This window comes from Lissotriton helveticus, chromosome 5_1 (genome assembly GCF_964261635.1).
Source record: "Lissotriton helveticus chromosome 5_1, aLisHel1.1, whole genome shotgun sequence".
Taxonomy (NCBI): domain Eukaryota; kingdom Metazoa; phylum Chordata; class Amphibia; order Caudata; family Salamandridae; genus Lissotriton; species Lissotriton helveticus.
This window is the reverse complement of record NC_136065.1, coordinates 2,135,784,625-2,135,801,450: the sequence shown is the minus strand read 5'-3', so window position 1 is coordinate 2,135,801,450 and position 16,826 is coordinate 2,135,784,625. Positions and strand designations below refer to the sequence as shown.

Here is a 16,826-nt window from a genome sequence, read left to right as displayed (position 1 = left end):
CACTGACTCCATATTAAATGTACAACATAATTTTTGCGCTCTTTTGATTTCATACCGTCTCGCAGCTTCAGAGTACGATGATTTCATTTCTTCTAAGCACAGAGCAAAACAGCCTTGCTGGAACAGAGCGTGAGGGATGTGCATTTGAGACACAGGACATCCCTCTCACACTTGGGAGTCAAAACACAGAGTTTTGGCCGGATTCCGTCTTGACCTTGGAACAGACCAGTACTGTCAGTCTTGGTTTTGCAATAGATAAAAGGGAGGGGGAATTTCTAGAAGTCTCTCTCCACGTTTAGTAAAAGGTATTAAAGACAGGAAATATTGGCGCTCATACAGAATATCACTCGTGAGATTGACGTACCGTCACGGGGCAAGTTTTTATGTCCCATTGAGACATCTGGATGACTGAAAGGGCTTCCCGGTCAAGCTGATCGGGATGCTGAGCTGCAAGAGCTAGGAGTTTCCTTGCTCTGGGAAGTTTTCATGTTGTGCTCTTTGTAACTGATACTTTCATTTGACAGAGTTTATTCCTGCTGCAGTGCTTTTTTTGCATTGGACATCCATTTTTATTATCTGCTTATGTTTTGCTTCCTTGCATTCGACTTGTGACTGTTCAATTATTATTTGTGTGTGTTTTACCATTATTATCTGCTCGTGGTTTATCTCATGCATTTGAACTAATGAGTGTTTCATTATTACATGCTTGAGCACAAACATCTATATATAATAGCACGTTGTATTCCCGGTTTCATTTGACATCTGGGAAAGTCTGTTAGAGAATGATGCATTGATTAAACCTCACACTATTTTGAAACTGCCTTTTGAATTGCCTCAGTGTTGAGCCTCCTTTACAATATGCGTTTTCTTCTTTTACCAACTGCCTTTTTTTTGGAAGGGCTGAATTTCTTTTACTTGGGAGTGTAAACCAAAAGGTTACCCATCCTCAAGAAAGGAATGAAGTCTTTGAAAGGATGCCAGAGAAGGGCAATCTGACATGAGCATATGAAGGATATGGCCATTAGACTGAAGCCAGCCCGATCCTTAGAGGATCTGTGAGAATAATAAGGTATAAAAAGATCCAAGGCAGATTAAAGTTGACTTTCATGAAAGTTTTAATATAATAGCAAGAGTTGAAGCACAGCACATCTTAACAGGTTCAGGTACAGGTCTTGTGATACAGTTGGTCTGGAATCTGGAACCCAGGATGTAAGATGCAGGCACGCATCATACATTCCAGGCAGCAGATCCAGAGAGGGAAAACAAGGAGAAAGGGCAAGGCAGAATGAAATGTACAACAGAATGCAACACATCTTATCCCTTAAAAAAAAACATTAATCTAGATACCTGCTGGGAACACTCTTATGCCTATTGGAAATTTTAACTCTAGAGGCAACAGAGGAATCCAGATGAACAGAACTGGGTGGAGGCAAAACGGGAAACACATCAGGTCTCCTCTGGTAACTACGCTGAGTAGAGGAAGAAGAGCAACGTACATTTTCAGGATTGCAATATTTAGCCACTCTGCGGACATTCCACACTCTACCATCCTGTGTGGCAACGCTGTTTTTAAAGACTTTAACAATTTTGATAGGAGGGTAAAATTTAGAAAGACCCTTGACCAAAAAACCAGGTTTTCTAATTCGTACCCAATCCCCCACCACAAAGTCATTATCTTTGGTTTTCATTTTGGAATCAAACATGGTTTTCATTTGTAGTTGTTTGTTTTCAACCCGTTTGGCCACAGCAGCAAGGTCACAACCAGAATTATTAACATCAAGTCTTACATCAAGTTTTTTAATCCACCAGGGACATATATCAGAAGGAGGCTCCCTACCCTTAAGGAGTCTGAAGGGACTAACACCTGTAATAGAGTGAGGAGTGATACGATATGTCCACAATCTTTTCCTCACAACATCCACCCAACTATCATCCGAAGTCTGCACAACATTCAAACAATCCTTGAGAACACGGTTAAAGCGTTCAACTTGGCCGTTTTCCCTAGGCTCATAGAGAGAGGTGGTGTAATGCTTGATTCCACATGCACTAAGGAATTTCTCAAAATCATCTGACACAAGTTGAACACCATTGTCTGTGACACAGGTTTCAGGAAATCCCTCCCTGGCAAAGACCTCCTTTAGGAAAAGAATGACTGATTGGGAAGAAACAGAGCTAACGAATTTTACTTCGGGCCACTTGGAGTGGTAGTCTACCAAAACTAAGGCATACCGAGCATTACAGGGCAACTGTTTAAATGGGCCAGATATATCAAAACCCACTTTCTGCCATGGAAAAGTGGGCCAAGACACAGGCTTGAGGGGAGCTGAGGTCACATGAAGCATTTTGTCACTGTTAACACAATGCGAACAATCTCTCACCAGCCTATCCACCATTTTGTCCACTCCCGGCCACCAAAAGCTCTCTCTAATTAGGCGTTTCATCGATGACATGCCAATGTGACTCTGGTGAGCGAGACGAAGAATCTTCTCTTGTAAGGATTGAGGTGGAATTAATTTACCAGCCTTGAACAGCAAACCAGAAAACACATCAATTTCCGATGAAACCTGGCAGAAAGGAGCTATATCCGGAGAAACACCCCTATGGGGTGGCCAACCATTCCTAACAAAATCAAACAGGTGTTGGCAGACCACATCCTTGCCAAGTTCAACAAACCATTCATCCTCCGGTAACGAGATGAATTCCTTGGAAACACAATCTCCAATAGAAGCAACAACATCAATGTCATTATCCGTGTTTGGAGCATCTTCACAAGGAAACCTTGAAAGAAAATCAGCAGTCACGTTACATTTACCAGGAACATACACAATATCGAAATCATACTCTTGAAGACGTGAGGACAAACGAGCTATGCGCGCAGTGGAGTTCCATCCACCTCCAGGAGATAAAATCCCAACCAACGGTTTGTGGTCCGTACGTAGTACGAAACGATTTCCCCAAACATAATTCCTGAAGTGCTCAACAGCCCAAATGCAGGCCAGAAGTTCCTTCTCAATTACCGAGTACCTTCTCTCCGTGGGAGATAAGGTCCTTGAGGAGAAAGCAACACACCATTCATCCTTACCAGATGACTGACTTAACACACTACCAATGCCATAAAGGCTGGCGTCAACAGTAATAATGCACTTTTTGTTGACACAAAAGGACTTCAAAGTAGGAGCATTAACGATTTCCTCTTTGATTTGTTTAAAAGCTTGTTCCTGCTTCTCCGACCAAATAAATTGGGCAGAACTCCTAGTAAGTTCTCTGAGAGGCTCCATTTTGTTAGCAAAGTTTTTGATAAATTTGCTATAATATTCGCAAAGCCCTGCAAAAGATAGCAACTTTTCCTTGTTGTCAGGGGAAGGGGCCTTAACAATAGCATCAACAAGGTTTCTTTTTGGTACAACTCCATCCCCTGAAAGTGAGTGGCCCAAATAGTCTACCGTCTTACAAAAAAACTTGCATTTACTAGCTTTAATGGTCAAGCCAAATTTCTCCAACCTGGAACAAACCTCTCTAAGGTGACAATCGTGCTCAGAGATATTTTTAGAAAAGACAAGAATGTCATCTTGAAAGCATTTGACATATACATTCAGATCCCTGAATATGTGATACATTGCCCTCTGGAAAACAGAAGCGGCCGACGCTAGGCCGAAAGGCATTCTTTTAAATTGAAACAATCCATGGGGAGTGATAAAAGCGGTGAAGTGTTTTGAGTCTTCTGTGAGCTCTATCTGGTGGTATGCGGACCTTAGGTCTAATGTGGAGAACACACAGGCACCGTCAAGCATGCACAACATTTCATTTATGTTGGGTAACGGGTGACAGTCAGTAACCAAACATTTATTTAACGCTCTCAGGTCTACACACAACCTAATTGTTTTGTCAGGTTTAATCGCCAAAACAATAGGCGAAACCCATTCTGAGGATTCTACCTCTTCTATGACCCCATCTTTAACCATGTTGTCAAGCATGACTCTGAGCTCCTCTCTGACACTGATGGGAACACCTCTCAACTTCTGCTTTAGGGGTACAGTATTTGGTTTAACTTTGATTTTATGCGTAAAACCATTCAATCTTCCAAGCTTCTCAGAAAAAACATTGGGAAAAGAGATGGATATCTCTTTAGACATGGATGTCAAGTCATAGTCCCCATCTGTTATGGCAAGGACACACACAGGATCTTTCAACCTAGGATTTAACGAGATCCCCAACTTAGCTTGGTCCCGCCAACCTAGAACATTCACACCTTTAGATGCTATATACATCTTAATAATGGCTGAATTATTTTTTACAATAATAGGGACTTCTTTAAAACCTATAAAGCTAATTTTGGAAGTATCAAAATTATAGGCATCAATATCAGGTTCACACAAAGAATTAACATCAATTAGGTTACCAAATGACTCTACACAGTAATCATGAGTGATTATGGTCCACGGTGAACAGGAGTCCACCATGAGTTCCAGAGTTTTGCCTAGAATATTCACTGAACTCTTTGGAGGAGGCAAAGTATCTGCTAATGTCATGTCGAATGAAGATTGTATAGAAATTACAATACCGGACTCTCTAACCAGTGGATTATTATCCTCTCTCTCCGCAACATAGGATACATTACTATTAGTACGTCTGGGAGTACTATAAGAAGACTTCTTGTAATCATTAACAGGTTTAGCAGAGGTTTTGCAATATTTAGAAAAATGACCAGTGCGATTACACTTGTTACATTGTCTATTTAGAGCAGGACACTGTGGAAAAGAGGCAATATGATCCGGACTTCCACATCTAAAACAATAAAATTGTTTACCTTTGCCCTCATATTTGTTGGAATTTTGAGTTTTGACATTTACAGTGCTAACCTCACCCGTGGAAATGGACGGAGTAGCTTGAGTAGAGGCTTTGTCTAAAGATTTGATCCATTTGTCGGACTGTTCCAATGCTTTAGCTGTACTAATGGCAGTCTCTAAACTAGGATCCCCTAAAATCCATAACTGCTCCTGTACTTTCTTGCTTTTGACATGCACAACAATTTGATCCCTAATCATTTCGTCGGTCATAAGACCAAAATTGCAATGAAGGGAAAGTGCACGTAAAGCAGTTAAAAAATCATCAAAGCACTCATTCTCATCTTGTACCCTGGTATAAAATTTAAACCTGTTTAAGGCAACACTAGTTACTGGTTTAAACCTTCCCTCTATTCTGTGTACAGCCTCATCATAAACATTTGAATCACCACCTGACCTCACAGGAGGTAAAGTTCTAAAGACAAGTTGTCCTTCTGAGCCAAGACAATGTAAGAAAATGTTTTTTTTTCTTTCTGCAGACATTCTTTCGCCATCCATGGCTTTAAGGTAGGTAAAGAATTCCTCTTTCCATCTGGTCCAAGGGATGGGTGGATCACCTTTGGTTTGCAAAAATTTTGAGGGTGGGTCAAACTGCATTGTAGCTTGCTCTTATTATTTTTTTTTTTTGATTAAAAAAAAAAATATCACAAAATGATAACGTACATAAGAGTTAAAAGAGTTTTAAAGTATTCCTTTTAAATAGTAAAATAGCAGTCACAAGTAAATATCCTCTCGTTAGATGCTGAATGTAAAAAAAAAACGGTAAGAGTACTTGAATGTGGAATAAAAGCGATAATAAAGTTATTTCAGTATTGTTTTGTCATCCGGCGTGTAAATGTATTTTGTTTTACCTTCCAGCGTGTGGAAACATTAAGTAGAACATCGACATCCGTTCCGGCGTGTAAAAGCAGTTTCTTTTTTTTCTTCCGGCGTGTGGAAACGTTAAGGAGACATCGGTTTTTCAGCGCAACGGAGAGTGTATACTCCGTTGCTATAGAAACAAAGATGGCGCTGAGGCGTGCAGCGTGATGATGACACAGCGCGTGAAGCGTTACACGTGATCACGCAGCGCGTGATGACGACACAGCGCGTGAAACAGAGGAAGTCTCGAGCTGGCAAAAGCCTCGCGCCAGAAGAAATGTGTAAAACGTTTCAAATTGAAGAAAAGTAGTTTTATACTTCACCCATCCGCCGGAGTAGAAGTGGTGGAAACGCCAGGAAAAGCGCCGATTATGGAGGTAGAAGCGATGTTCTTTCGTTGTGAAAATTGTGGTCTTCGTTTTTTTGCTGAAGACATGAAATGTTTAAAATAAGCAGGAAAACGCTGGTATGTCGTAATTTGTAGCAAAATCGACGTTTCAGTAATATTTGGTGTTGTCAAGGATGACAAACTGATGTATCCCAGGTTTCCTCCTTTGTAAATTGGTTCCAAAAATTAAAATTTTCTGCTCCTGTGCTCCAAGGATGGTGGCAGAAATAGTAGGGTTTACCTCGTCGCCAGTAAAATGATCCAAGGCAGATTAAAGTTGACTTTCATGAAAGTTTTAATATAATAGCAAGAGTTGAAGCACAGCACATCTTAACAGGTTCAGGTACAGGTCTTGTGATACAGTTGGTCTGGAATCTGGAACCCAGGATGTAAGATGCAGGCACGCATCATACATTCCAGGCAGCAGATCCAGAGAGGGAAAACAAGGAGAAAGGGCAAGGCAGAATGAAATGTACAACAGAATGCAACAAGGTAGTTAACATAGTGTGTGCTCAAGCCAGTGTTTGCTCAAAGAGACATCATCAAATCACATGTTTTACAAGGCACATTGCCGGAAGAGAATCCTGCTTTCCCATTATAAAGGCGCTCATGCGTAATGTGCAATTAAAACTGAAACCAGCATTTAGCCTTTTACCAGAAAGATGGGGGGTCTGGAACTCACAGCGTCCTGCCTCCACCGGGACTTCTGCCCATGAGATAATGATGTATCCTGTGCGCTCGGCTCTGTCCTCATGCGGGTATGTACCGGCGTCAAAACTGCGTACGTACATTAGGAAGAAGACGGTGATGGCATGCATTCAGAGGAATCATATATTAGATTTAAATCGAATAAAAATCCTTTGAACTAAATTAAAAACAGCGATCGCCGTGTTACATTTAGGGCTAGGTTTGGGGTAATTAATAATAATTCTATGCGATTTAAAACATAAAATTGAAGAAAGGGTCAGTAAATTACGAAGGCATGTAACATTCACAGCTTTAAATAAGTTGAGGTGGGTAAGAGGTTGCGGTAGCGTTAAAATGTGCCTGGAGGCTCTGGAGATGGTATGATGAAGGGGCTGTGGATACAGCAACTGGTACCGATTTCAAATGCTGCCTGGCTCCCAGTCGATAGACTGGCTTACTTAACCATTTGAGTTGAATGTACGTTAAAACAGACCATATTTGTATTGCACTTTTAAAGTGAATTTCCTTTGGGACAGTTAATGCTAGGTGCTAATTTAATAAATAATGCCATTTGTTTAATTTACAATTAAAAATTAGGAAATACTGAATGAGCCTTCAGCTTTTGAAGGTGTAAACTTGCAGGTTAAGCTGATAAGTGCGAATCCTTTCACCAATCTCACCAGGATGGCAATGCCTCAGCGCAGACTGCAGCACGCAGCACACAGCACAGCCTAGAAGAGAGGCGAGCTGCGTGAACTCCCTGAATGTGTCCGTACTGAGGCGCTTTAAGTCCCTTGTGCTGTCACTCTCAGCAGCGAGAGAGGGTAGGCGCTGGCTCAGGCGAGACCTAAAAAGTGGCTTAAGCACTGCTGCCTTCACCCAGTGGTGACCGGGTCAGATCTGGTAAAGGATTTAATGTCCCGAGACAAAAACAAAATCCTTAGAAATGTGCGCTACCGCTCTTCCCCCCCCCCCCCCAACTAAAAAGTGCACACGCAAAAAATGACTTGTCGAAGTTTCGTTTTTCTTTTAATTGAGTACATTTTCAAAAATGAACAAAAGGCTATGGGTACGTGAATCAATACTGCTTGCTTCTTTAGTACACCCCCTCTGTTAATACAGACTGACTCCGATGCTGACCCCGAGTTGCCTCTTAGCTGCAAAGAAACCTCAGCGCTGACCTGAAGCCACCTGTTTGCTGTGACAATCACTCTACTGACCCCAGTCCCCTCCGCTTCTGCACTGACTGTGTAGACGTCGGTCTCCCCTGAGCTCTTGCATGCTCTGGAATTTCACCGTCTCGGTTAAGACATCTGCTGAGTCAAGGGCTGCGAATAGTTTGTAAACGCTTAATAAAAACTTCACCAGAGTTGCCATTTTTTCATCCCCGATTACTTTTGCTGCAATAACACGTCTTTTTTACTCACATTTTCATAAATAAACGAATTGTGCTCGATTACTATTTAAGCATTTTAAAGGAGTGCTGAAAGTTGAGATGTGTTTTTGTCGTCCCTGGTAGTAGTTAGGGAGGGAACTTTTGACCATATATTTAGTACCCTATTTTAACACACATTTTTCAAGTTTTCTGTGATGTTTATAATATGCCTGCCGACCTGCTTGTTTTGATCTCCCGGTTCTATTGCTGTGGATAACCCCGCCCCCCATTTGATGCAGTTTGGCTGAAAAACTTCCTGCTACATTGCACAGCAGAACAGGCCCAAATATACAACGCGGGACACTATTACTTGTGTGCATATTGTTTTAATTTCTTATCGTATACAATTTAATGCTACCCACGATAAGAAAAAGGACTAAAGTAACGAGCGAGGAGGGGGGGGCAGGGGGAGTGCTGCCGAGAGCACACGCAGCGTTTCCCTTGCAGGAGCGAGCAGGGGCACCATCTGTTTGCAAGTTAATTACAAACAGATGTCGCCAAAGCACGCTCCCGCAAGGGAATCGCCAAACATGCACGCGTTGCCATTGAAAGCAATGCAATGTGTGCACGTCTTTTGGGCGAAAAAGGGAATAGATTTCAAAAGGTCTCCTCCTATGCAGCACATGCGCGTTGCGTAGGCAAGACCTAAACAACTATTCTCTGAACATCTTCAACTAGGGGAGCGGGGGGGGGGGAAGAGTCACACAGACGGAGCAAATACTATGAAGTCCCCAGACTTTAGGGCCGCTAGTTGCAAACACTACAGGCCCAAAGGCCACTACTGACACCTTAAGTCCTGCTAAGGGGTGAATGAGTCCTTAACCCCTTCCATGCTGATGACGGCCCCCACGGTGGCCGTGAGCTGATGACGGATGGGGGCCGTCATGAACCCGCCCACTCTTTAAAACGGCCGCACAGGCGCAGAATCACGGCCGTGCCCAAGGGGTTAAAGATATCTGGACCCATGTAAGCCCTCCATAACCTGTTGTGGAGGGTCGTTTAGGCTCCTCTAAGACTGGAGAGGGGCAATTATAGACTAACTAAAGGAAAGGAACGCTGCAGCCTCAGTAGCGATGATGAAATAAATGCTAGTCTCTGACTTAGTCTTGCAGGAAGGTTCTGGCTCCTAGATGGTTTCAGTTCAGAGTCATCCTCCTGTTAGACATTCAGTCAGCTAGACCATGTACAAGTCTTCCATTAATCCTTACAGCTCCTTTCTAACAGGACTGTCCGGCTTCTCACTTCCAACGCATCACAACAATAGGAATCAATGCTTAACTCTAGACCAAGGGAGATTAAGCAACACCTAAAATTCAGCACCTGGTTACGAGTCCTTATAACGCTGAAGTGACATGGTTGCAGAAATGGAAGGACTGACCAACCAAAGTTCTGCTTGAATAGAATTTATCTCCTAATCAAATAGACCTTTTATTTTAACCAGCAAGACCGAGAAAGAGCCTGGAGAGCTAGGGGAACGGAGAAAGAGTTTGCCACTTAAGAGGTTAACATCAGGTGAAACCTACCACCTAAAAGGGAGATGCAGCAAAGAAGGCCTGGTTCTGCTCTGCCACTTAAAACAGTTGTCAAAGCAAGGACAACCAAGTCTTGCTCTGCCAGTTGAGAGTTGGACAGCAGAGAGAAGGTCCACTGAGCGAGGAGAGCAAATACGCACTCTGCGATACGAAATAGAGACAGCAGACCAAATAGAAAATGTATATTTCTCTGTCCGTCTCAAGTGATATAGAGGAGAGAAGATAAGCAAGTGCTACTCTCCCCGTTGATCACGGTCAACTCGATGTCAGTCATTCTTTATTAGCTGCCCCGGAAAAAACAAAAATGTGCTCAAAAGGGGGCATATCTACCAAAATGAGAAAACTCTAAATGGCCATCCCAACTTCTTTTTATTAAAGCAAGTAGAACGGGTAGTGCATATGCCTTTAGCACCTGCTGTTTTAAAGACGTGATAATTACACATGGCAGTATTAATGATACACATAAAGGGGGCGGGGATCTCTCCAGGAGGATAAACCTAAGTTTAAACAAGCACTCGACCTGTCTCTTTCTCCACCAATTCCATCTCCCAGATTTTAAAGAAACTCCAACCTACCTCCTTCCTCATACTACCGGCACACCATCAGTGATGCGTTATTCGTCTAGCTCTCAAGCAGCTCTAATGCCGTTAGCTGTGTGATTTAAACACTCCTATTCGCGCCACTGACTCCAATTATGTTAATCCCCTCAACTAGAGCGCTTCTAATTAAGTGTCGGAAACCCGTGCCTCCTTCCAATCGCCTCACTCTCCTTCCTGTTACCTTTCCAAAACTACACCTCCCATAATCCTATGTTAATGTGCAAAACCGTGCAGTAGCACGAGGCCTGGATGGGCACAACTATTTTATGTGAAGCTAAAGGATATGTGGACTGTTTTCATCGTGTTTAAGCAAGAAAAACTTGATTACATGTGGAAAAACGACAGAATAAAAGCAAACTTTAATCAAAATAAGATTGTGACGTGCTCTGTAGACGCTGTGCGACTGGTTTTGCACCAGAGTTCTGCTGCAAGGTATTGATTCAACTTCATTTACATGCGCTGAGGCGAGGCATGCTACCAGTCTGCATGCATAAAAGGATTCTTTCCCTAAAAACTGGAGAAAAACTGAGAAACAGGTGTGCAACTGCTCCTCTCTGTACATTTTAAAAGTAAACTGCACCATACTGCGATTGCTACAATAGTTAACTGTGGATGCGTTAACAATTGATGTGTGCACTGATGGCTGGTGGTGTGTGTGCCTGTAGAAAATGTGCACTGATGGCTGTTGGTGTGTGTGCCTGGTGGAAGTGTGCACTGCCGGCTGGTGGTGTGTGTGCCTGGTGGAAGCGTGCACGGAAGGCTAGTGGTGTGTATGCCTGGTGAAAGCGTGCACTGACAGCTGGTGGTGTGTTCTTTCTACAATATATGGGGTACCATCTTTCGCTTCTAGACAGCAACATGTGTTCTGTAGCTTTTGTTATGCTCATGCTGATTTGGCTCCTTTCTAAAAGGTTGTTGATCTTTTTGTTCTGTTACCACCAGCTTTGATACAGAACCGTAATCTTGTATTCAGTCATTCTGCCTTGCTGCTTGTATTAAGGGGAGAGGATGTGGCCTTAGGGCCAGAGCCGTAGACCTCGAAGCTGTGGAACCAAGTTCGAGACTCGGCAGTGACACTCAACATCCTGTGATTCTGGGCAAATCACTTAAATCTCCCCGTGCCCACCAAAAATGAATGTTTCCGTCTGTAACGCAACTGGGGTTCATGTAAAAGCCTCCGATATCTTCGGGTCAAATTTGCGCTATATAAAACTCAGAAAAAAGACCCATAGCTTCCATATCAGAGAGAAGACTTGGTGATCACTGCCTAGCCCTCAGCGAAAGGTATCAAGCGGTGTGAGTCATGGCAGCCTAGAGGTGGCCGTCCAACCTGGGCAGGCTAGTCTACCGATGAAAGGTGTAAACTTAATTCTGCTGCAGCTTACGTACCTAGTTGACTTCGTAGTGTTGTGGTTACACATCCAAACACGACAAACAGGCGTGGCAGGTGGTGATGGTTCGGCACTCCGACACAAAACGCAACCATCATGAAGTTTTCTAGCACTAGACAAATAGGATATAGTGCAAGCAGAGAAACTGCCCTCATGTCCCATGGCTTAGATCTAAAGAGCGACCATAAGGGAGTGTCGTGGGTTCCTCTCACTCTGGGCCTCGGTGCCACTGCACCCGTTGCACCAATCGTACCAATGCCGCACCAGTGCGACAGAGGATCACAGCCATTTAAAAGGATACATTACTGACACCCCATATGCCAGACATGTTGGCATGGGCTACCTGGGCACCCGTAACGCTGTGGTAGCAATGCGTGGGTGACCAGAATGTGGGCGCCTAGCACGTGGCTGAGCTGTGGCCAACAATGAGCAGTAAAGAACTCTTCAGGTCTGCACTCTGATCGCCCGGCCACCAGGTCAAGGGTGCCTCGCAGGTCGGACAAGTACCGAGGACAATGGCAGGCCAGGTCACCGATCTTTAACCAATGTCCACCCCTGGGGACTCCATGTTATTGGGGCAGCTGCGTCTCTGCAGCACCAGGCCCGCTGAATGTGCGGGATTCCAACCCGCGACCCGTCTCTGCACGCGATGCTGCTGCTTATGAGCCTGAAACTGCGGAGCGAGAGGCCCCGAGGGAAGGTGGTAATGGCAGGCTGCAGCTGCGAGGGAGATCCTACCACCAGGCGACGTGCGGACTGACGGTCTCTAGACGTGGATGGGGGCGCGGCCTGCTTGTTCATCTTAAGCCCTGCTCGTGCGAGTACCTACCTAACTCCCTGGCTCGTTCACAGCTGGCAATTTACATCCAATGTGCACCCGGGGATCACAAACCCAGATCAATATCCCGCGGCAGCCTATGGTTCACTATTACCATTATTAATACCCAGCAGCACTTTACGCGCATTTGAATATCGTACAGCACTTTAGACAATGTCTTTCAGCATTTTGCACCGGTATTACATGGATATTAATATTGTAGCAGTGTAACACTGAACATGCGATACGGGGGGGGGGGGGGGAAGAATGCGTATAGATGATAAAGCCTCCCTCAAAGATCCATTACACAACAATGCAGCGCTATAAGACAAAGGCGGTATCACTTGCAAAACGGCTCCTCTCCACCGGGGGTGCCTCACCATGCACGAGTCCAAAAACCGAAACCGAAACCTAAAGCCTAAAAAGGTGTCCTGTTCACGAGGCGCGTCGTGATCCGATTCTTTCTGCCATGCTGTCTATGGCAGAAGCTCACGCGCGCGACCAAATCCCATTGCACAATGCTGCGCGTGGCCATCTCTTGCCTTCACTCGTCGGCTGAGCCGACGACTATAGTCTCGCGGCGAGAGCACGCTTCACGCTTTCGCCAGGGCGAGACCTAAAAATGGAAAGCATGGCAATCCTGCCACCACTCCCAATTCTAGAGGGAAGACTAGTTTCAGGGAGGATGTACTGAGCCAAGGCTGTTAAGTTCACAAAGACATATCAGAGGTGAGAAGGCTGTCATGTTCACCATGGACCAAAAAAAATGATGTTGTAGGGAGACTACACTAGATTTGTGTAGTGTCCCAATGGACACCTTTCTTTTAGTTAACAGACGCCTACAACACACCCCACCCACAGCATGATAGGCAAGGGACCCCAGTTAGGGAAGACTACGCAGAGATTTACTGGTGAGTCAATATGCAATTTCAAGCTATAAGTAGCGGTACAAACTCCTGTACTAACATTTCTGCCACCACCACTTTCAAGGGGTGCTAAGGGTCGGTCCGGGAGTCCATTTAGGAGACCCAGTGTACGAAGCCAACATAAAAGGTCTATAGATGTAGAAGCTGAAATGCAGCCTTGACTATGTAACCAGCACCTACCTCGCCGACTACTCCCATGACCAATCTCAACACCAAATCAGTTATGATGTTGATGTTTGCAAAGCACTAATATACCACCGAACAGCAGCATCATAACGCTGCTCAACCAGACTTTTTTTCACTAAGAGTTCTCAAGCTTTCCCGGTCTAAGCACATGTACAAAATCAAGTCCAGTTTTTCCCATTGCATTCTGGTAGACGTAGTCCTGAATTTTTAACGCTTAAAATAAAACAACAAGCCCAAAATGCAAAGTTAAAAATAAGAAAGGGGCAGCCTGGGACTATAAGACTGAAGAATTCTGGTACCTCGACTTCTAGCCCTTTTAACTCCCACCCTTGCCTGCCAGCCGTGTTCTTCTCCCCAAGCCACTGCCTCAGTTGCAGCCCTGTCATGTGTCACATTGAGAGTTAAACTAACGCACTTAAGGTGCATTCCCGCAGGGTCTGATTTATCACGCAAATCAGGTGAGCCCCGAGCAGCAGCTGCCAGAGCGCGATTTAAATTTGAATCCGCAGACTCCTTGGTACAGGTGAGGAGCTGTGTCCTGCTAGATACGCTGGGGACAGAGCACTTGAGTGTCTGTGAAGAGGAAAGTGCACAGTAAAGGGAGAACCACTGATGGTTATTTTCGAGTGGAGAAGAGACAGATGTGATGGGGGTGTGATAAAGATTAGGAGACAAGGATGAGAGAGACATAACCTATAGTTTCTGCTCGTATTAAAGCGTCACTCAGTGTCACACTTAAGCATATGGAAAACACACAAATGCCACATATAAGCAACCTGACAGCTATGCAGCTGCGGCACAGGCAGCACTCCCCACCCAGGGGTGCAGCCTTCCCCCGAGGGGTGCAGCAGGACCCCCAAAGACAGCTCTCCCCCCCCCCCCATGGGTGCAGCAGGAGCCCCACAGGCAGCAACCCCCCCCCCCCCGGGGGTGCAGCCCCACATGCACCACTCCCCCCCGGAGGTGCAGCACTCCCCCCAGGGGTGCAGTCCGAGCCCCACAGGCAGCACTCCCCCCCCCCCAATGGAGCAGCGCTACCATCAGGGGTGCAGCACTAACCCCACAGGCAGTTCTCCCCTCAGCACCACTGCTCCCAGGGGTGCAGCCCCACAGGCAGCAGCACTCCCCCCCCCCCCCCCCCAGGGGTGCAGCCCCGGCCCCACAGGCAGCACTCCCCTCCCCCTCCCCCCGGGGTGCAGCCCCAGCCCCACCCCCCAGGGGTGCAGCCCCACCCCCACAGGCACCACTCCCCCCAGGGGTGCAGCACTGGTGCAGCCCCAGCCCCCTCACCGGTGCTGTTCAGCGCCCCCTCCTCGCAGCACTCCGTGAAGCGCCCGCAGTAGAAGCGCGGGTAGGACAGGAAGCCGGTCAGGGCGGAGGCGGCGGCGATGGCCAGGCCCATGCTGACGGGCTCCAGGGTCAGGGCCGAGGGCAGCGCGGAGAGCAGCAGCAGCCACAGCCCTGGAGCCATGTCGAGGCAGTTGGGGGACAGCGGACACCGGAAGCCGCTGAGCACTGCTTCCGCCCGGGAGCAAGCGGCTTCTTCCGCCCCGCGCAAGGATCACTTCCGTTGGAATGGGGTCACTTCCGCCTGGCGCTACGCTTGTACTGACCAAACGCAGTACGCATGCGCATCTCGCGGATCCTTTAGCCGGGGAGATGCCTTGCCCACGCTTAAGGTAACGCATGCAGGGCACCGCACAGCCCGAAACAAGCCCCGCCCACAAAACGATAGGGAAGGGTTGAATAAGGGCAGGCATTAGAAATGAAAGAATATGTTGGTGTGTGCATGTGTATATATATATATATATATATATATATATATATATATATATATATATATATATATATATATATATATATATATATATATATATATATATATATATATATATATATGTGCATGTATGTATGTGTAGTATCCTGAAGTTACTCAAAGTTTCTTATTTCACAGATGTACCTATCATAACACAGATGCTGCTTATGTTTAAAGGTGCACCATGGTGATAGAACCTGATGCTTCTGCAGTTGATGGGCAGTTGCACCTGACTTCTCCTGCCGGATGGATGGGATCACTTTACTGGAATAAACTTTACCTGCAATTATATTACTTGGAGTCTTACCAACTTTATTTATTACTTAAATTTTACAGTATATACATGTATATGTTGGATCCAGCGTCTGAACTTACTTCGCTCTCGCTTTGTACTGGTCATGCAATTGGAGCAGATCTATCTTTCGCTCTCAAGCTATCAAACTTTTTGGCGAATGTGTAGACTCGGCCATACTGGTAATAGAGCCTGTCTCTCATGAATTTTCCAGCTTTTCTTTCCATTATTTCATAAACATATTTCTGTAAGGACTTCTCCATCCTACTCAGTTGATCTTTCAGGGTGCCATCCTCCTTGTATTTCTCAAATTCTTTATTGATTTTCTCAGACTGTAACTTCATTTTTCTTCTTGCATGCCCAATGAGTGTCTTTGTCTATTTCACTAAGCAAATTCAAATTCAAATCAACTTTATTCGGTTTTCAGTGTGAAAGCCACAAAAGTACAAATTTATACAATAAAAAACCATTAAAAACGTTAAAAATTCATGATATGTTAAAATTAAAGTCTCTTAATGCTAATGTTTACTCGAGTTCATAATAAGGCAGATTCTGTGTTTCTCATAAGTTCATACGATGTTTAAGGCACATTCTAAGGTAGTGTGCCACGGGTTTTGACACTAAGGTGTTCTCCAAGAACTGCAATGCCAAGTATGCTGGACGGCATCTTCTGACCTTCATTACTTTTAGAATTGGTAAAATCCACCTTTTACGAGATGGGGTGTAAAAGGTGCAAAAAAAGAGGACATGAATTATGGACTGGTGGGATTTGGAATCGCAGGGACACGCTGTAGTATTATGTGTCCAGTTGCTCTGAGTAGGAAATGAGACCATGATGTGGAAAAGGTTAAACCTGAAACGGGTAAGAAGTAGTTTTTCAAAATAGGTCAGGTCTTGCTGCAGATATGGTTGTATAGATGGAACAGTTTGTATCATGAGGCAGTGTTGTACGGATGATTTGTTTATTTCTGTCATCATCCGTAATTGGATTAAGTGCGACAGGCATGTCTTTTTTAGTTCTTTTTTTGCTATGTCCATTACTGACTGCGGGT

The 16,826-nt window shown here is 44.9% G+C and overlaps 1 protein-coding gene across 1 annotated transcript in view; it reads right to left on the bottom strand.

The window, feature by feature from the left end:
* Positions 1-15,227, bottom strand: part of LOC144756416 (torsin-1A-like) — a 50,931-nt gene extending 35,704 nt beyond the window's left edge. The window contains exon 1 of the mRNA XM_078646242.1: positions 14,957-15,227. Coding sequence (XP_078502368.1) covers positions 14,957-15,137 — 181 coding nt within the window. The 5' untranslated portion in view covers positions 15,138-15,227. The remainder of the gene's footprint in view (positions 1-14,956) is intronic.
* Positions 15,228-16,826: the final 1,599 nt, after the last annotated feature.